Genomic DNA, 21,547 nt, shown 5'->3' on the forward strand with positions numbered 1-21,547 from the left:
ATGAAAGAAAAATAACTACTTTTTGTTTGTTGAGATGAAACCTCCAAGTGAGATATAAAATCTACACCTAACTAAAAAGATAGTTGCATTAGATAAAAACACAAACGTGTCTTTAAATCAAGATGAAACAAATGTTTTACTCAAAATCGTAACTCGATTGTTTAAATACTTAACATTTATATTTTTAAGGTAGACTTTTGCGAATTTAAGACAAATTCTCCACTAAAAAATCTAACATCTGTGGCTGTTCAAACCAAGTCATTAAATAATCTTATGTTGGTCATGTTTTTGTCTGGTAGGGATTATGCTGCTTTACAAATTTTTAACAAAGATAGATAGAGCTGCAAATATTAAACTAAATGGCGATTGTGTTTTATGTTTTAGAGTTAACATGTCAATTATAATTATCCTGAAGAAAGTCTATTCACAAAGTGAGATTAAGTGTAAAAAGTTTAGAGCTGGAATGGATGAGAAAAAAAAGGCATAAATCCATTTTGACAACTTTATTTGTATTCAAAAGGGAAAAAAATACATTTTTTAAATGGATATAGTATTCTTTGTAATTATTTTCTGAATTTTACCAAAATATTTGAGATGAACAAAAATGATCTCAGAAAACATGAATGAAGCTAACATAAATGAACACATTAGCATAACAGAACAAGCAGAATCACTTATATGTTCATGTTAAATCTGAAGTCAAAAGCTTTTAAGGTAAAAGTTTAAAAATATATGCTGTGTGCTAAAACAAGCCAAAGAGTATAATCAACAAGTGTTACAATATGAATAGTACTCAGCATTAATAATAACAACTAAATATAACGACAACTGAAGAAAGCTGCAAATCATCAAAACAAAAGAATAAGCATTACAGTAAGCAGTTAAACAACCAAACCCTGCTAAATAAACTCTAATGGCAATTGTCAAAAAATAGAACTATTTCAGAACAGTTGGGGTGATTGTGCATTAACAGAGACTATTAGAGCTAAAGTTGGTGGACGTGAAGCTGTAAGTGAAAGTAGATGAGTAATCCACGCTGCCTCTACGAGACCCACTCCTTGAACCAGCTCTGGAGCCAGAGCGAGATCCTGGGTTTGAGACGTTGTAAGGGCTGCTTATTCCCTTGCTGGATATGGAGGATGCCTGAATCATCTTCATGCCATTTTTCTCTTCTACCATACAGCTGTCCATGGCTTCTTTGTACGAGATCTTTAGTTTGGTCTTTGGACAGGTCAGGTTTTTCTGGTGGTTTCGTGTATCCTGCAGCTTCTGTGCACCTTGACCATCTATCCACCCTTTACGGATAGCCTCCTCCATTGTGATTCGACGTCCATTGCCTGGTTCTACAAGACCCCCTGTCAGGTACTGAAACTCCAAAAACCTTTGGCCAGCGTCATATGGCAGCCATGTCTCCTTTACTGCCTCAGCTGCAGAAAGTCTTCTTTTGGTTTTCAAATCTTCAAAGCCAAGGTAAGCTTTCTGGGCAGGCTTCAGCTTTGCGGCCATACTTTCATCGATAATGCTCTGATGGACAGCATCTTCCAGCGACAGCCGCTCACCTGTTGCAGGGTTGATAATGCCACCTGTGCAAGCCTGGGCCTCCAGCAACCTTTGAGCCGTAATAGTGTCAACTATGCCTCTTCTATGCCCTTCAGGAATAGTTATCTTCTCCAAAGTCTCTGTGTCAAATATGGCCGCCACTGGGCTCTGATCATCAAACATTCCAGGAGGGGAGACTGTGATAGAAATACTGCTGAAGCGTTTACGAACAGTAGGAGAGGATGGTGCTACCTGGGTGGGGCTGCTGCAGGTGACCATGTCATCAACATTGCTGGCTGCAATGGTCATCTCACTGCTGCTAGTTTTGCTGGTAATTTTGTCAGCAAGCTCAGTCAAGGTTAATTTACCAGAACGGTATTGATCAAAAGCATTTTGGTCAATCACACCTTTGTTCAGACAGCTCTGAATGTCATACTGGGTTCCAGTTTTTCTATCCACAATCACCAAACGTGAAGAGCCATCTGGTCCTTTGATGTTGATTTCTTCCCACTCGCACTCCTGCTCCGACAAGTCCAGGAAAGTTTCATAATCAATCAGCTGCTTGTGATAGGCCTCCCTAACTGACATTTCAAGACCTGTGTCTGGATCAACAATGACAACACGCCTCTTGCGAAGGATGTTGGTGCGGCTTTCCTGTGATGCCTTTTCCTTGTTCTTGTCTTTGATTGGCAGGAGTATTAGCCCAGTTTTAGAATCGGTGATACATCTCTCCTTCAGTTGAAGATAAGTCAAGTTCTCCTTGGTATTAGGGTCAAAGAACCCTTTTGTATCATCTCCTTCATAGGTTAAGATCTCATTCATCTCCTTATCAAAATATCCTCTTTTATAGGCAACAGAGACATCAATGCGGTGACTCTCAAGAGGGTCAATAATTCCACCACTAGCTATTTGGGCCTCAAGCAACCGGATTCCGTGACCTTTCTCAATAAGATCTTTCTCAATGGCCTGGAAAAGGGAGATCGTCTTTCCTGTGGATGGATCTTTGTATCCAGTTACTGCCTTTTCAGCAGAAAGCAGCTTGTTCTTAAACTCCTTCCCAATCAGACCTCTTTTTGCAGCATCCTCCACTGTCAAAAATACATTGTTAACTGGATCAACAATGAAGCCAGATGCAGCTTGAGCCTCAAGAAGCTCCAGAGTGGTTCCCCTCATTAGCAGGCCTTCCTTCATTGCGTAATAGAAAGACATAATTCTGTCGTTGGCCTCATCATAGATCCCTGCAATACAAGTAGAACCGTAGAGATAAGATTTCAGCTTGTCTTCAATTTCTCTGCATGACAGGTGTCCCTCGTTGAGCTTCTGCAGGTCCGTTTTATCCAGGAGTTCAGCTTTAACAAGCTCTGAGACGGAGACTTCTCCACGAATACCCTTCACTGTCATTGACTTTTCAGGACCCCGAAGCAGAAGCAAACCAGACACTGGTTCAACCGCACACTTCCTTTTGAGGTCAGAATAAGTTATCTTCTCTCCTGTTGCTGGATCTAGGTAGCAGGTAGGTTTTTTGTTCAAAGCCCTGTAGAGATCCTCATCTATAAGATTGCGATCCAAAGCCAGATCTTTTGGAAGGAACACACCCAGAAGAGGGTCCAGTATGCCTCCAACAGACTCCTGGGCCTGGAGCAACCGAATGGTTGTTTCTTTGTCTATGTGACCATGTTTGTGAGCTTGTCCCACGGAAAGTATCTTGCCTGTGAATGGATCTTTGAAACCCATGCTTGCAGCTTCAGCTTTCAACAAGACATCTCTGTCTTCTGTGTTCACAATCCCTCTGGAACAGGCTGTATCAACAGGCATCCTCTCATTGAATCCTGGGTCCACTATATAGCCTGTTGCTGCTTGAGCTTCCAAAAGCATGAGTGCACTCTCTGGGTTGAGGAGGTTCTTGTTTTTGGCTTCAGTGAATGGCATTTTTCCTTGAGCGCCTGTTGTCATTCCAGCAATAATGCCAGTGCCCTTTAGACTTAGCTGGATGTCCACCGCTACTTCATCCACAGTCTTCTTACCCTTTAGTAGATCATCAAGGGTGGCTTTACTGATTATACCGCAGTCACAAAGCTGGTGGGCTGTGACTTTGCGGCGTACCCCATCAAATAAGAGCTTTGATGGATCAATTGTTGGGACATTCTCATCTGTCTGGGTTTGCCTGGTCAGAGAACTGGGTCTCTGCTTTAATAATTGGATCTCTCTCTCCAAGGCATCTCTTTTGAGAGCCAATTCAGACGCTTCTTTTTCTGAGCTCAAAAGACGGCTCTTGTACCTCTCCTCAACAGTCCTCAACTCCCTCATCAGCCGCTCAATCTCACTTTTCAGTGACATCCTCTCTCGATCAGCCTTGTCTCTATCTGATTCACAGTGCCTAATCTGGGTCTCTTTAACCTCAAACTGGGTTTTGATAGTGGTGAACTCTTTAAACATTGCATTCTTTTCATCCTGCAGTCGCTGCTTGCTGCGAATCTCGGTCTCTAGACTGAGTTTAGTTCGAGCAAGTTCTTCTTCTAAACGTTGGAGACGATTCTTGTCCTGCTCCATCAGTTTCAGCTTGGACAGCAAACTATCCCTCTCAAGTTGCAGTTCAGTGTATTGGCTTTGGGACTCATGCACCCTCATGGAGGTCTGTGGAGAAATAAGGACACAAAGCACTGAATACAGTAGTATAATGTTAATACATGCACATAGAATTTGACTTGTTGGTACATTTACATGTATGTTAGGTAGTGCACAGTCTTTATTGCTGTGATTGTTAATATTGCATGAGGAATGGTCAGTTACATTATGTGAAATTGAATTGCATGCATAATTAAGCAGAAGAATTTATAAGTGAGTGAATTTAATGATCATTTCATTAAAAACTACGTAATCACAACTATTTGATATCACAGCACTGCATTCAAGCACATGTAACCAACCATGCAAGCAGCAATATTACTTTGCATTATGAGTACATGACCCTTCAATGTGATAGAAAATACCTCAATGGTTTGCTTTTGGAATTTTTCTATCTCCGTTTTAAGCATTTCTCTCTCCTTGGTCAGTTCACTGATGAGAACCTGGAGCTCAGTCGTCCTCTTGGAGCTACTCTGAAGTTGGACATTCAAGGCTGAGATCTGAGTAGCTTTTTCTCCATCAACAGCATCTTTGCTACTCTTCAGCTCGTCTCTCTCCTGTCTTGCTGCTCTTAGCTCCTCCTCCAGCTTCAGTCTGTCCTTTGTCAGGTTCTGTGTCAAAGTCTTCAGCTTTCCGATCTCTGTGGTGTAGTCATTAAGCAGGCGACTCTTGTCCTCGATGGTCTTATACAGAGTTTCATTACGCTGGTTAAGCTCATGACTTCGCACCTGTTCCTGCTGGAGCTTTTGTTTGAGTGTTTTTAACTCATCTGCCACTGCTCCTAGGTCTTCCTTTGTGGCTTTATGATCCCTCATGCTCTTGTCCAGTGCTTCTTGGAGGGCCCTAATATCCTGCTCATACTTTCTGCCAGAGGTTGAGGCCTCAATCTGAACCGATTTCAATGAGGTGATCGTAGTGGTGTGCTCTCGGCAGGTACGTGTCATTCTCTCCAACTCTGCCTCCATTCTCTTTCTACGAGTGAACTCTTCCTGTGCTGCGTTCTTTTGCTTCTCCAGCTCGGCCTCCATCCCATCCAGAGAGCACTGAAGTTCCCGGATATGGCTCTGGAGCCTGGCAGAGCTCTGCTCAGCCTTGGTTTTATCACTAGTCTGCTTTTCTAGCTCTACTCGGGTGATGTGGATCTCCTGCTCTGTCACCTTGAGTTTGTTAATTGCTTCAAGATAGGAGACATTCTTTGATTTCAACTCTGCTTCAGCTTGTTTTAAGTGATTGATTTCCAGTTCCAGTGCCCTCCTCTTCTTCCCTTCTTCTTCCAGGTTAAATGAAAGCAGGCTAATCTGCCTGGACTTATCCTGATTGCTTTTCATGGCCTCCTTCAAACTGACTTCATCTTCTTCTCTCTGATGCTTGAGGGTTCTCAGCTGCAATTCCAGCTCACTGCGAATCCTTGTTTCCTGAGTCACTGACGCCCTCTGCTGGCCGACCTCCTGCTCTGCCTGAGTTTTCTGAACTTCCATGAGAGTAATGGACTGTCTCAGTCTTCTAAGTTCCTCCTCTTGATCTCTCTTCTCATCAGTGAGTCGCTGAACTAGCAGCCTCAGCTCTGTTGCGTCTTCTTCTTTCTGCTGTGATGCTTTCAGAATGGTGGTCTTGGTAACGTGGATCTCTGTCTCGTATGTCTGTTTAAGCTGACTAATCTCCTGGGTGCACTGTGTTCTTACCTTAGAGATATCTGACTCAGCATTTCGTCGACGGGTTGCTTCCTCTTCTAGCTGTAGCTTCAACCTCTCAATTTCTCGCTCTTTATCTTTCACAGCCTTCTCTAAATCAATCTTCACCCAGGTGATCTCTTCATATTCTTTCTGTCTACGGCGAACAGCAGACTCATACTCTTCCTGCTGGCTGTTGTAGCGCTCTTCTGCAAGCCTTCTTTTCCTCTTTTCCTCCTCTAGCTGGTATTTAACGCGGCTCAGCTGCTCATTAAGATCTTGAATCTGGCCTTGTGTGCTGCCTAAGCTCTCCTTGACAGCACTAACTTGAATTGAGGTTGTTCTCTTCACTTCCTCCAAATTGATGAGTTCATCTTTTGACTGACTGAGCTCTAACTTGTATTGCTCCAAAGCATCTTCCAGAGACTTGTTTTTTTGGTTTTTATCTAGGAGGTCATCCTTTAGACGTTTTAGTTCCTCCTCTAGCATCTCAATCCTGGTGTTTCTTAACTGATAAAAAAGATCAGAGACAAAGTACGTCAGTCACCTCCGATTACGTTGTTATTGTTTCATGTAAACTTAGCTGCTCAAACCTTTACAAATATTATTAGAATTTTTATGCAAATAAAATAAAAATACCAACCTTCAGTTCTTCCATATTTTTCAGCAGATCTCCCAGGAACTTGTAGTAGTCACTAGAGCGGGTCAGCAGCTCTATGTAATGGGCCTGGAGTCCAGAAGCCTGATGGAAGATAAAATGAATGGGTAAATAATAGTAGTAGACTCTATAAAAAACTATATCTAATTGATCAGACGCTTTATAATTAATAATCTTGATTTGTCACATTTTAATCGTTCAAGACAATTAGCAATCTCTTTTTATTAAAGACCCACTCTAATAATCTTTTTTAGTGGTGCACCGATATGAAATTTTTGGGCCCATACTGATATCCAATATTAAGATCACTATTATGGCCAATAACCGATATGCTGGTATTAATGCTTCTAAAATCAGCAGATTTTGTATAAAATGAAAATTATTAAAGCTGAATTTACGTTATCATGTACACACACCACACACATTTACGGTTCTGAGATTATTTCATTCACTGTTCACATGACTAAACAATTATGCATGCTGTACGTGCACACTCCTTAACGAAAATAACAGCTGAGACAGAGCAGAGAGCTCTGAGAGCGTCCCGTGTGTGTGTGTGTGTGTGGCCCGGAGGACAGAAGAACACAGCAAATTATTAAAATAATGTGCCTCTGTCTCTGCAGCTGCACTTTCTCGTCGGCCAGCCGAACGTGCAGTGTGTGTGTGTGTGTGTGTGTGTGTGTGTGTGTGTGTGTGTGTGTGTGTGTGTGTGTGTGTGTGCGCGCGCGTGTGTGGCCCGGAGGACAGAGGACAGGTGAACACGCTGCTAATTAATTAAATAATTTGGTTCTGTACCTTTCTCTTCAGCACAGCCGACAAACGTTTATGATGGGTCACTACTCCTGCATGCTCAGATCATTCCCTTCCCTTGCTTGAAAAATTGTTCCAAAATGAAAGTTGAACCCACATCTTTTTTATCCGTGAATTCAATGCATTTCGGCGAGTCTCAATAAAAAATTTGGGTGTCGTATCATTGGAAAAAATATATACAACTAAACTTGGGCTCAAATGTAAAATTTGAATGCAGTTTTTTTACTAATGAATTAATCATAATTAAGGTGTTAAATTCCCACCCCTTGTAAATACTAATGAAAACCTATACTTTCAAATGACGCTGGTGATAATCACTCGAAATATACAGCATACAGGTGCTGGCCAGTAAATTAGAATATCATCAAAAGGTTGAAAATATTTCAGTAATTCCATTCAAAACGTGAAACTTGTACATTATATTCATGCAATGCACACAGACCAATGTATTTCCAATGTTCATTACATTTAAATTTGATATTCATAAGTGACAACTAATGAAAACTCCAAATTTGGTATCTCAAAAAATTAGAATATTCTGAAAAGGCTGAATATAGAAGACACCTGCTGCCACTCTAATCAGCTGATTTACTCAAAACACCTGCAAAGGCCTTTAAAAGGTCCCTCAGTCTTGTTTTGAAGGCACCACAATCATGGGGAAGACTTCTGACTTAACAGCTGTCCAAAAGACAATCATTGACACCTTGCACAAGGAGGGCAAGACACAAAAGGTGATTGCTAAAGAAGCTGGCTGTTCGCAGAGCTCTGTGTCCAAGCACATTAACAGACAGGCGAAGGGACGGAAAAAATGTGGTAGAAAAAAGTGTACAAGCTCTAGGGATAACCGCACCCTGCAGAGAATTGTGACGACAAACCCATTCAAAAATGTGGGGGAGATCCACAAAGAGTGGACTGCAGCTGGAGTCAGCGCTTCAAGAACCACCACGAGGAGACTCATGAAAGACATGGGATTCAGGTGTCGCATTCCGTGTGTCAAGCCACTCTTGAACATGAAACAGCGCAAGAAGCGTCTCGCCTGGGCCAAGGACAAAAAGGACTGGACTGATGCTGAGTGGTCCAAAGTTATGTTTTCTGATGAAAGCAAGTTCTGCATTTCCTTTGGAAATCAAGGACCCAGAGTCTGGAGGAAGAGCGGAGAAGCACAGAATCCACGTTGCATGAGGTCCAGTGTAAAGTTTCCACCGTCAGTGATGGTGTGGGGTGCCATGTCATCTGCCGGTGTTGGCCCACTCTGTTTCCTGAGGTCCAGGGTCAATGCAGCCATCTACCAGGAAGTTTTAGAGCACTTCATGCTTCCTGCTGCTGACCAACTTTATGGGGATGCAGACTTCACCTTTCAACAGGACTTGGCACCTGCACACAGTGCCAAAACCACCAGCACCTGGTTCAAGGACCATGGTATCCCTGTCCTTGATTGGCCAGCAAACTCGCCTGACCTTAACCCCATAGAAAATCTATGGGGTATTGTGAAGCGGAGGATGCAATACGCTAGACCCAACAATGCAGAGGAGCTGAAGACGACTATCAGAGCAACCTGGGCTCTCATAACACCTGAGCAGTGCCACAGACTGATCGAGTCCATGCCACGCCGCATTACTGCAGTTATTGAGGCAAAAGGAGCCCCGACTAAGTATTGAGTGCTATACATGCACATTCTTTTCATGTTCATTCTTTTCAGTTGGCCAACATTAGAGAAACAAACATTTTTTCATTGGCCTTTAGAATATTCTAATTTTCTGAGATACCAGATTTGATGTTTTCATTGGTTGTCACCTATAAATATCAAAATTAAACGTAATAAACATCGGAAATACATTGGTCTGTGTGCATTGCATGAATATAATGTACAAGTTTCACGTTTTGAATGGAATTACTGAAATATTTTCAACCTTTTGATGATATTCTAATTTACTGGCCAGCACCTGTAATACATGAGATAAAACTTTTTCAATTTACAAATAAATAACTTATTAATATAAACAATACAAACAAAACTGGAGCAGGTCACGACTAATACCTCTTGTCTGACCACTTTAGCAGGGGACTGCAGGACAGTTTTCTTGATAGGAACATTAAGCAGAGTCTCCAGTCCTGAACTGTAAGAAGCAAGCTGCAGCTCATAATCCTGCAAACATCAAACTCAGTGTTATTCACACTGATGCACAACACATAAATGTGCTTTGAAATCAATTAAAACGTGCACCAACATTTATAGAGGCAGCACAGTTGTCTGCATTCTTCTGCATTTCATCAACTTTGTCCTTCTTGCCTTTAATTTCATTATAAAGAGTCTAAGAGAAAAAAAAACAGAAGACATTATTGTAATGTGACTTTGCAGTTCTGTAACAAAATATAATGAAATTAATTTTGTACTTTGCTAATTATTCTAAGAATAATTGACATTTCGCTTTGCACAAGCTAAGCTTTACAATTCACGCAATTCGAATATATCTGTAAACGTGATAATTAAATAAATTAAAGACAAAAATGTGTTTTCTTGTGTGCAAAAAAAGGAAAAGACATACCTTTTGTTGGTTGATGTGGTCCATTAACATCTGGACATCATTGATCTTAACCGTCTGGAGAGTGTCCTGGCGTTTCCTGGCATTGTCTATCCAGAACTCCAGGGAAGTTTTGCTCTGCTGATATTGTGTTACCCGATCCTTCTGTTTGTCCAAGTCCCACATTCTGAAGTGGAAAGAGGAAGAGGAAAAGATGGAAGGAAGCATTACTTTTGTTTACCAGCGATGAGGAATGTGTCCCAAGTTTACCGGTCAGCCTGCTCTACCTGTTGTCAATCTGGGTTTGGATACGGCGCCAGCGGTCACCCAGCAGGTTCACCTGCTCAGAATATTTGGCCAAGTCAACGTCACACTTGTGGAAGGAGTCAGAAATCTGGCTGTTAAAGTGGGATGCTTTGGACAACTCAGACTCCATAGTTGTCAGTAGTTCTCGTTTTAGTTCCAGTTCATTCTTCATGTGCTTTAAAACAGAATCACAAGATATTGTCATATATTCATCCAAATATCACAAACAGTGTTATTTAGAAAATGAGTATGTGCTAGAATCGGTTAGTGCAAGTCATTCATTGAGCAGCTATTTTTCCTTCTTTGTTCATCTTTAGTTTTAAATCCAAATATTCCAAAAATCTAGATTCAGTCTTTGATGTTTATTAAATAAATTTTTTTTTGTCAGCACTGAACATATACATGTTAAATTGGTGTAAAAATGCAAATAAAATCCTCCTAAATCCTTGCAATAGAGAATTAAAATGGATTAGCCAGTATTATTAACATTTTTTTGTTTAATTTTAGGGTAAAGAAACACATTTAATGTTTTTTTTTAATGTTTGTATGCATGAAAATTTAATCCATCAGTAAAAAGTAGGTTAATAAACAATAGAAAAGATATATTTCTAAGTATAGTAAAAAAAAAAATGTAAATCTAAAAGTCCACTATTGAGGTGGATTACTTAAGAGGAAGTTGAAAGCTGAGAAGCTGATAAAATCCAATTTAGTCTCAAATAGTTTTACAAATACGTTTACCTGTAAGATGCAGTGAAATGTATTTTAGCAGGATATTTTCAGATTTAAAATATGGCAAAAAGTAACGAAATATGGACTCAAACCTTTAATGAGCTCCGATAGTTTTCCAGTTCTATAGGGTCCAGGGAGCTGGTGTCCTTCTCAGTTAGCCGAGCTTCGTGGACCTTAACGATATCTTCAGCCTGGAGAAGGCTCTGGAGCAAGGCCTTCAGCGCAGACAGTCTGTTGTAGACACGCAGTGATTACATTAAAACAACAGAAGAAAATGTTTAATCAGTTGTGATGAATGTTAAAAATGATGTTTTGTGAATAAATAACCTTACCTCTGAATGTAGGCTGAGTAGAGACCCTGCAGGCCTCCCAGTTTCTGGTTGATGATTTCTAGTTCAGAGCGGAGAAACTTGGCCTGATCAGAGTCAGCGGGAACACCTTTCAGCTGCTTTATTATCATCTCTCTCAGGCGGATGTACTCATCGTGAATCAACTCCAGATCTTGATGCACACCCTGGAAGTGAATATATTTTATTTTTTTTGAAGTTGAAAGACGCTTCCATGAAACTGGGTTGTACTTATTTTTTGCACATTTTTGACCAAAAAACTCATAAATGCATTCTGAATATAAGAAGGGGTTTTGCACCTGCAGCTTCTGAATGTGCACTGAGCACTCGTGCACACTGTTGTCCCCAAAGGGAACGTGGAGGTGACTGGTCAAACCGGATTCAGCGATTTCCAGTTGGCGGTGAAGATCCTGCAGGCTGCTGAGCAATGTGAGGCTGACGGAGGAACTGGCTTGTGTGGGTGGCTTCCCTTTGGTTACCGTGGCTTGGGTGACCTTAACTTCTGTTTTTGGAGGTGCAGTCTTGACCGGTACTTCTGTCTTTGTCTGTTGTGCCATCTTTGCCTGTTCTATCTTCACCTGTTCTTCCATCTTCGCCTGTTCAATCCTCGCCTGTTCAATCCTTGCCTGTTCAATCCTCACCTGCTCTATCTTCGTCTGTTCCTCGATCTTCCACTGTTCATTGGTCTTCATCTGTTCTTCCCCCTCTTTAACTAGTGAAATGTTAAGAAAAGATAAGAGAAAAATTTTTAGTTATTTGTAGAAGCACTAATTAAAAAAAGCTGAATTTGGGATTCTGCAGATCATGCAACAAAACAACCCCTCAAGACACATAAAATTGTAAAATTCATTTTTAAAAACAAAACAAAATGTATACTCACTAAAGATAGGCAGCTGAATAATCAGCGTGTCATAGTGCTGTTGGGTTTTGTCAAACTGGCCCTGAATGTTTTTCTTTTCCTCTTCACCAAACATTTCAGAGCCTTGGCTCGTACGCACAAACTCCTGGTAGTGGGTCTCCAGTCTCTTGATGAGGGTGCGGTATTCCTCAGGGTTCATCTTCGACAGCTGCCAGAAAGACAAGGCGGATTAAACTAGGTAAAACATTGCGACTGATCTTCTAGGTTAACAATAAAAAACAAGGACCACATTTAGCCTTCCTTTGAGTGAAATTAGTATCTTATTTTAGTGAGTCAAGAGTGTACTTTGTGACTTTTTACCATAGTGAGAGTGAGGGAGTTAATATAATTCATGTCTTTGAGGCAATACTGCCAGGAGATGAGGCTTTTGATGTTGATATAGAGCTGATTCCAAATGCCCAAGATGGCCTCATAGTACTGCTCGTTTCTGAAAACAGGACACAGTCGTCAATCTTTCTATTAAAACATCCAAAAATAACAAAACGTGATTTAATGCATCCTATATTTTGAAATCTGCTAGCCTATCTAAACAAATCCTAGCAGTGGCAAAAGATTTAGCTCTGCAGGGCGGTCTAGCCATGTTCTATGGTTCCCTCAGGAGGTCTGCCATTGGTTCAGATATTTTTAAACCTTCTCAGTGGCCTAGTTGTAGAGTGTTCACCCTTGGACTGGGAGATCGTGGTTCAAGTCCCAGTTCAAGTCCCAATCGGGTCAGACCAAAGACTCCCTACTTGTTAGGCCAGTGGAGAAGTGGGTGGACTCCCATGCAGCAGATCCGGATTCAGAACCCATCTGGGCCATGAAATGTGTTGACTTAGAAAATTCCCCTTAGATCATAATTTGCAAGCTAAACCCCAGCTAATTAACCCCCTGCTTAAGTAATTAAGCTTAATTCAGCTTAATTACATTTTTTGGGCTGTGCGATGGAGTGGCCGTGTCTGCAGCTCACCCCTCCCCAAGGGGATGGGTCAAATGCAGAGATGTAAATTCACCAAAAGTGTGAAGATGACTAATGGGGCTTTAACTTTTAGGCGGAGCCAATCACAGGGCTCTATGTACCATTACGAGCAGAGCTTTTCTACAAATTTTACAATGACAGGAATGCTGTGATATTTTCCCCAATTTAAATTTGATCATGAATCTTACTTGTTGGCAAGTCCAACGCTGATTGGGTTTGGTGGTGGGATGATCAGGCACACGGAGGGAATCGTCATTTCAAGGCCTCCAGGTCCCGTCACAAGCCACTTGCTGCGCTGTGAGTTGTCTTTCAGAATGGCTTCATCCCCCTGCAAAATACCTTTCTGAAACGCAAAATAGTCCACTAAGTCATGTTTATGACATTTCATTTGAAACTCTGAGTTTTTGTGTATCTCTTTGAGTGTGTGCACAAAACAAAATAAAGACAAACCCCACCTGATCCTGCATGAAGTCACATAAAGCCTTGACTATGACGGGGCTGGTGCTTTTCACCTCAGGGTTGCGAGGTTTGAGCCTGACAATGGACTTTGACTTGCTGACCAGACTTTGGACTTGCCTCTTATTTTCCAAGACTCGCTGTTTCTCTTTCTGTTAAAAAAAAATAAAAAACATACAATCAACAGCATTAACAGAGTTTTAACAGCCACTGCATGTATAAAACCTAATGACAAATGCAAACGTGCAGACAGATTTCCTTAAAGCAACACTAAAGAATTTTTAACACTTTAAGCTGATTTCAAACTGGATTCAGTGGTTCTTGAGCCAGAAACTGCACTTAATAGTTTTGTGGTTCGGGTAAGAACACTATAATGGGAGGGCTCTACCGGCTATGCAATTGCTGTTTGCTGTGCCGGTAGCTAACATTAAGGTTATCCGGTAGCTAACATAAAAGCTAGCTGTTAGTTTTTTTTGGTTCGTTGACCAGCAAGCATGAGAAGAAGAAGAATTTAGCATTTTTGTTGGTGTCGTGATGGAACATGGAAGTAAAAGCGAGATTGTAATGTCTTTGGAAGTGAGACAATTAAAGACAAAGTACAATTAAAGTGCTAAAACCAGAAGACCAGAAACTGATGGTGACCTGGCCTTGTTGCAACTGGACTTAGCGTGGATCTTTTTACATCATGGCTTATTTAGTATCAGCTGCCTTGTGTTCACATTAGCTTGTTGTTATTACTAGCTACAGCAGGCTGCTGCAGGGTTCTTTGGGACAGTTGTAATTTCACTTTCAACCAGTAGGAGGGAGAAGCAGAAAACTTATTTAGTATTACTTTAGAATTACCCCCAACTAGTCCAGTGGGTATGCAAATCGTCTGCAGGATAAGTACTTGTGAATATTTACAGCTGCAGGGAAACGACTCAATAGTATGTAATGTAGTGTAAATACACCTCCAGGTTTTGTAGGAGTTCTGTGAGGTTTTCCAGTGGAGTGCTCTTGTCACAGCTGAATTTGGTTCTGATAGTCTCGTGCTGTTTTTGAAGCTTTGCGTAGGTCTCGTTGGCCTCCTTGAAAAACTGCAGATAGACATGAAAAGTTAGCTTACATGAAAGCATGCAGAACTTTAATCAGAGAGCAGGCTGGAGCACTAACTTGGCTGTAGGCAGAGTTCTCCTTCAGATGGACATGGATGCACTTGGTGATCTTCAGAAGCCAGCTCCACTGGGTCTGCAGGGTTTCTAGGTAAGCCTAAGGGTGCACAGCGTTGTGAATGCAAAACCCAAGAAAACCAGCCTGTTTTCGATAAAAGAAGAATATCTAGTTACCAAAAGTTTGTCTGAAGCAGGGTGGTTGTCACTCAAGAGAGCATTCGCTTTCACGTTCAACTTGTTGATCTCTTTCTCCTTCGCCTCCAAATCACTCATCAGCCTCTGTTGCACAAACAGAAATCAAAGACTCACAAACATTCACACAGTGGACACCAACAACAAATGCTGGGATTGGTCAGGGATTCTCACAGAGTAGCTCTCCTCCTTCTTGGGGACATACACATCGATGTTCTTGTCTCCCCAGTCGAACACCAGCTCCTGCTCTTCTTTTTCATTCACCCACATGATTTCAGAACTGATCGCATCAAGGATGCTCTCAAGGTCCCGCAGCTGGTTCAAGCGCCTGAAGGAAGTTTTCTGCAAAATTCAACAAATTCATCAATAGAATGTAAATAATAAAAAAGTGGTTATGATGTAAAGATCACTGTTTAAATATCACACTGATACCATCAGTTGGTCCCATTCTTGCTCCAGCAGGTTCAGCCTGTACTTATCGCCTGCTGCTGTCTACAAAAGGAGAGTATTTTTATTTATGTATTTTATTATTAGGCATTTATTCCTAAGTAGAATCATAAAAAGACCATCGACTTAATAAAAAAATACATACCAGTTGAAATTTGGCTTGCTCTACTTCGTCGTTTCTTTTGATTGAGTCGTGGAATTGGTTGTGTTTTTTAATTTGGTTGTTTATGGCGACAGTGTCATCCCCCCACGGAGCAGTTTCAATGATGCGCTGTCAGACATAAAGCAGAAATTTATTATTTTCCTATCACAGCTTTCAGACAAACTAGGTAATGTGGACATGCAGTCTTTCAAAATTCTGCAACCAGATTCTGAACTTCAACAATTTGAATCTTTTTCTACAAAAGAAAGCAACAATTTAAAGTCTACAATAATTAAAATCCATGGCATGAGCTGAGAAGTTCAATGGATTGGCATTTTAGAAGACAAGCTACATGAATGAGAGCAATAAAGAGATTATTTGCAAAATGTCTATGAATCCCCGACAGTAAGACACACTTTTAATTAGTTTTAGTGCCTCCGTCTTTTGGTCTTTTATTCTTTTTGCCCTCTAGGTGTCAGCATATAATCATTAGGTTATTGTTAAACTGGGAACTATTCCAACTATGCCCTCCTTGTTTGAAGCCGACTGCTTTGATAGGAGCCTTGCCAGCACATAACCTCAGCCCGTCCCTGTTCTGTGCACTGCATTTTTTTCCCACCCCTTCTCTCTCAAGGCTTTTGTTCTCTCGCCACTCCCTTTTTTCCTGCACAATTGCTTGCCTACAGCAACAAACGGCGAGCCATTTCTGATTCTCAGAAACGTAACTAAGACGAGACTGAAAACATCAACAGAGTTCCCCCTTGAACTGTCAGTCTGGCCAAATATGCAAATGAAGGGATACAAGCGAAAAGGAAAACGTTTTGGTTTAAACTGGAAAACTGCAAAATGGGTGCCACAGCAGGAACACAAATGGCGAGATTCAGAGGGGAGAGGCTGGAAGCAGTGACAGAATGACAGGGTGTGTTTCTGGGAAGGTGGAGAGGAGTGTGTGAGTAGAAGGGCGTTTTCCAGTGAACAGTCTAAAGGTAAAACGAACGCTGCACTCGTCAAAACCTGACTCAGTCGAGAGAACATCCCACTTTTTTTTTTACTCCTTTCTCTTTTGCTTTAAGGCCGCCCTCCTTCCTCTTGTCGACCATTTTCTCTCTCTCTCTCTCTCTCTCTCTCTCTCTCTCTCTCCCTCCTCTTTTGTTTCAACCCTCCTGTAAGTCTATTGGTCTTTTTCACTCATGGATCAGGTTTTGGCAGCGAGTACAGAAGGTTTCAGTTACATTAGGGTAGCATGCGTGATAGGGTGAATCCATCTCTTCCTCCACCTCCCACTGAGCCAAATCATTAGCTGTCAGTTGCACTTTAAACAAATACACAGCTGCAACATAAAAGTTATTCATTACTCGGCCTTTGATCCCAGAGTCATAATAAATCTAAGTTGGAGTTGTTACCAAAAGGCACGGAAATTAATAAGCTAGGAATGCAATCCACTCACATGCATAAAATTAATTTTTCCCACAAAATTTGAAATATCTGCTTTAAAGGTGTTGTTTAAATGACGTGCAACAGTAAGTGTGTCTCTAAAAATCTGCCCAAGCAGCAACAGTTTGCTAAAAAGAATTGCAGCTGCATCAGATTCGAGTTCAGCTATTTGTTTTTGTTTTTCATGTTCTTCCTGTAAGTGTTCTCACAATCTGTTGGGCAATCCAGCTGCTGACGTTGTTAAAGAGTCGCTCCCCATCACCGCCAACACTCATTCTTTTCATTTTCATGGTTCCAGTGCCAATGGTCCCAGTGCCAATGGTCCCAGTGCCAATAGTCCCAGTGCCGTAAAGTTTCTGCTGCACACTCGCATGCCATTGCTGTAACTTGTCAACACTGCAGAAACGTACAAAGAAGGAAGACTGTAAATCTTTCAACCAGAACACTGCTCATGCTGCTTTTACAGAGCTTTCTCTGTTTAAGGATTAAACAACATTTAGTGTAGAGCTAAAAAAAAAAAACTGGAAAAATTTGTTTTAGCTTACGTGCTGAAAACATCATTTTGTATATGCATTTCTTGCAGGTCTCTGCCACAGAACTTCAGAGTATTGAGGGCCTCTGCAGCCAAGTTCAAGAACTTGTCTGCTTCAATAGCAGGGCCTCCCTATGAGATCCAGCAAAACAAGAGCAAAGCTGCTAAATGATCTGCCTCAAAAATGCTACACTTCAAATCCATACCTAAAATCTGCTTTTACAATTAAAATGTTTAAATAAACAAATGAGTTCCATTTTATTGAGTTTGGTTGGGCAAGTTTTACTTACACTATTGATGATCATGCTTGCTCTCTCCAGGTAATCCTGACATTGATTTTTCAGGAAAAAAGCTTTTTCCTGAATGGCTTGTGCACTACACATCAGATGGGGGAAAACAATTACATTTTTAATATATTGAAAAAAAAACTCTCTTATTAGAAGATGCTAATATAATTATTAACATGTTACAAAGTTGTCCGTAGCCCTGAGAAAACTAAAAATAAAGCATTTATTCAAAATTTAGGCAATTATTTAAACACAAATAGCATTAAATAACTATTTTATTGTAAAATCTTATTATAAATTTTAATAACATATTGAATTGTTGATTAAAGGTCACAAAAGGGTCAGAATTCTGAAAAATAAATGTTTTTATTGAAAACTTCAAGTTTCAGAAAACATTTCCAAACTTCTTGCCTAAACTTTTAGAATAAATTGACATGACACACAACTTCAGCACACTCATGTCACACCAAATGACTTTGAGGGGTGTGTTTGGTCTCATTTATGTTAGGCAACAGATTAGGAATGAAGCAAACAAATAAAAAAAACGTAGGCAAACTGATGGATCAGGTGGTAAAAACGCTATTTTAGAGATCAGGTTACGACAAATGTGTAATCCTAAATGAACAAACACTGCCTTCATTGTGCTCTTGGTGCTGTTTTTAAAGGTGAACCTGCTGGGGCGTTCAGTGCGTTTCATCTGGAGTTTTAGATTTCATAAAATGTCATTTAAAACACAGAGGAGAGAAAAAAAACATGGTTTATAATTTTGATTTCTAGCTAATTTCCTGTTTTTCATTTCAGGTTTTAGAACCGATGATAGAGGAGCGCTTACCTTGGCACAGGCGCAACTCCGACGGCGCTTTGCTGGAGCTTCATTCCGCCTCCGCCGTGCATGGAGCTCCTGGAGAAGGTGGTTTGGTAACTATACCCTCCCTCCATCTGTGGGTGATCTCTCTGGAAGCCGTTTCCAGGCATGAAACCGTCGTTTCTGTAACTCGTCAAATCCTGTCGAGAGTTACTTCTTTGGGCATAAGAGGCTAGTCTGGGGTTGGAGCCGTAATGACTCATAGTTTGATGCGTTTCTGTAGTTCTCAGATAAAGTTTTTAGTTTTGTTGTCCGAACAGCGACCGAACTGTACGCCTTTCTCTCTCCGTCGCTCTTTCTCCGCCCCGTCTCTTGTTGCGCTGATAATACTCTGAATAGACGGAAGCTGCCTGCTTTGGGAACAGAAACCACACCTTGTGTATTTGCGAAAAGCCCTGAAGCAAATGTGGGACCGTCTGCAGGGGCGGATCTAAAATATTTTAAATGGGATAAAGGAGGCACAAGACGTCTAGATAGGGGTGCACCAATACTGGATCATCTCATAATGAATGTGAAAATACCCTATATGTATTGGTGAAACTCAAAAATGTATAATATAGTGCAATAATTAATTTATTTCAGTAGTATAACTTAAAAGGTGAAGCTAATATAAGAGATAGACTCAAGCGAGATATTTCAAGACTTAGTTTGTTATAATTTTGATGATACAACATACAGCTTCTGAAAACCACGCAGCGTCATTATGCATCGATGCAAGGGTTCTCCGACAGGCACACAGGGGTGGACAGAGAAAAGCCCAATTTTTAAAACATTTGTCAAACGCAACAAAGAGCACATCTGTGTTTGGTTGGCCCTTCAACAATGACAGCCATGGGGGACGGACACGGACATTCCACCATCTTTTGCTAGCTCCTTCGTGTTGAATTCTTTGAAACAAAAGTTTTCTTTCCAGCTTGATGAAAACTTGCTCTCTTTCGGCCATTGCTTCTTGAGCGGATTAGCGTTTACAAGATTTTTTTTTCAAACTTTATTTAACAAAATGGAAACAACAACAAATTCCAATATCAACACAAATCTTAAATTTCTATTTCAGTTCACACCTTCTTCAAAACTTGTACGTTTACAAGTAAATAAAATGGTTTAAAGAATTGCCTGTGTGTGTGTATAGACACATTACATTGTCCTGTGTGTGTGTGTGTGTGTGTGTGTGTGTGTGTGTGTGTGTGTGTGTGTGTGTGTGTGTGTGTGTGTGTGTGTGTGTGTGTGTGTGTGTGTAGCGCCTTCTTAGGATTCTACAACCCCCCAAGGCACTTCACAACTCATTCATCCACACATTCACAAACTAGTGGGGATGAGCTACGATGTAGCCACAGCTGTCCTGCAGTGCACTCATAGAGGTGAGGCCTGCCGAACACTGGTGCCACCAGTTACTCTGACCACTACCAGCAGGCCAGGCCGATTAAGTCTTGCCCAAGGACACAACAGCAGCATTCTCTGATCCAGGATGGACTCTACAACCTTCCAGTTACTGGACAACCCAGTCTACCTCCTAAGCTACTGCTGTCCCAATAAACTGTTGTCAACCAGAGACAACACTGCAATGGTGGGCAGACCTACCAAAACGGTTCTACGCCCCCTGCTGTCTTGGCGGAGAATTGTTTTGCCGCACTGACGTAGACTGAAGTATTAAAGGAAATCCAATAGTGAGCCTAAGTCGCCGGTCTACTTCTGATTCTTGGGTCCCCTACTGCCAAAAGAAAAATAACGTGAATCAACGGGCCGATAGCAGTTATTGCCTGATCCCGTCTGATATGTGCCATGGATTTAACATGATGTCCATGAATTTTAGAGACACATTTTGATGCAAAGAAAGCACTTATTTTTGACAGGCGGCAACCGTGATTTTAGGTTAGAGGACTCCAACTGCTCGTCTCACAAAAATTATGTCATCAAACCAGACAAGGAGAAGAAAATGATATTTTCGTTGGACTAAACACTCAAACACTTGAATCATTGGACTTTATAAAAATTTAGGACTCATTCTTAACGTGTTGTATAATTTTTGGACAAAATAAACTCCCATGTGGCTTACACTTCCTCCTCTTTTAGTTAAACTTTTATTTATTCCAAGTCTTAGGAGCCCTATCCAGTTGAGAATAATTAATGGAAACAGCAACCATAACATTTTAACCACAGCAGAGTGAGAGGAGGCGGTGGCTCCACAAAGAATCTGTCATCCAGAGTTCAACATTCTTGAGGTCAAAGAGGGTCATTTAGAGAGTTCAGTGTTTAGAGTCACTGGTTAAGCTGACAACCAATCAGAAGCAAGTAAAAGTGCATATTTTGTTGTTTATCTTTTAAAAACTCAGTCTTTTCTCCTTAAGCACTCTTTTGTTTGCTTGCAGCACAAGTGGGCGTGTCTTGATTTAAAAAAAAGTGAAGAGGTGTGGGAAAGATAAGGAGTTGGAGTGGTGAGCCAAAGAGTGAGAAGGCATTTAGAAAATGCTGATATAACAACTAAAACTAGACCCGCCCTGAAACCTTCAGTTTGATTCGGATTGTTCAGATAAAGGAAGAAATGTTATTTTAAAAATCTGTGGGTCTCCAAATTCAACTGAATCTGACTTTTACATTGATTTGAGTTTATCTCAACACAGGAAGGAATGTAGTTGACTTAGCTGATGGAAATACTCACTTTCAGGTGTTATAGCTTTATTCTCACAGTCAGGTCACAAAAATCACATAGAAGTGTCAGAGTAGAGTGGATGAAACAGAAAAAAATACCTGAAAATAACCAACAAGCAGACCAGAAAATGATAGAGCTTTTAGACATTTAAGTGCTTATTTTTCTTGGAATTATTTATTTATTTTAATCTGTGTTGATAATTATTGAGCATGCAGAGGTTCTTCTATTAAGTTACCATCTGTTTTATTTTTTTATTTTTGTAAAAGCCAGTTCCAAAGACTGGGGCACACCCTCACCCTCAAGAGGCTTTT

General features: G+C 40.9%; 1 protein-coding gene across 2 annotated transcripts; it reads right to left on the reverse strand.

Annotated features, from left to right (window-relative positions):
* Positions 1 to 488: 488 nt before the first annotated feature.
* Positions 489 to 18,927, reverse strand: dspa (desmoplakin a). 2 transcript variants are annotated; one of them, XM_015956822.3, is made up of 24 exons: positions 18,557 to 18,927; positions 17,728 to 17,812; positions 17,451 to 17,569; positions 17,115 to 17,301; positions 15,475 to 15,600; positions 15,315 to 15,374; positions 15,057 to 15,224; positions 14,865 to 14,969; positions 14,692 to 14,787; positions 14,490 to 14,615; positions 13,539 to 13,691; positions 13,272 to 13,426; positions 12,426 to 12,552; positions 12,087 to 12,273; positions 11,506 to 11,918; positions 11,192 to 11,373; positions 10,952 to 11,090; positions 10,112 to 10,305; positions 9,849 to 10,011; positions 9,531 to 9,614; positions 9,341 to 9,448; positions 6,478 to 6,576; positions 5,847 to 6,344; positions 489 to 4,173 (listed from the first exon to the last, which is right to left on the reverse strand). In XM_015956822.3, the coding sequence occupies exons 1-24, from the start codon at positions 18,790 to 18,792 to the stop codon at positions 967 to 969; spliced, it is 7,017 nt and encodes a 2,338-aa protein (XP_015812308.3). In that variant the 5' UTR covers positions 18,793 to 18,927; the 3' UTR covers positions 489 to 966. The 2 variants fall into 2 exon arrangements, with proteins under 2 accessions (XP_015812308.3, XP_015812307.3); XM_015956821.3 differs by having other exon boundaries at positions 4,530 to 6,344.
* Positions 18,928 to 21,547: the final 2,620 nt, after the last annotated feature.

The sequence above is a fragment of the Nothobranchius furzeri genome, chromosome 11, assembly GCF_043380555.1.
Source record: "Nothobranchius furzeri strain GRZ-AD chromosome 11, NfurGRZ-RIMD1, whole genome shotgun sequence".
In the NCBI taxonomy this organism is placed as follows: Eukaryota; Metazoa; Chordata; class Actinopteri; order Cyprinodontiformes; family Nothobranchiidae; genus Nothobranchius; species Nothobranchius furzeri.

Coding starts and splice junctions, on each gene's coding strand:
- dspa (XM_015956821.3), bottom strand. CDS start 18,792: ATGAGTCATTACGGCTCCAACCCCAGACTAGCCTCTTATGCCCAAAGA. Junction 17,302..17,450: donor CAAAATGATGTTTTCAGCAC/GTAAGCTAAAAC, acceptor ACGTTTCTGCAG/TGTTGACAAGTTACAGCAAT. Junction 6,345..6,477: donor AAAATATGGAAGAACTGAAG/GTTGGTATTTTT, acceptor CTTTTTTATCAG/TTAAGAAACACCAGGATTGA.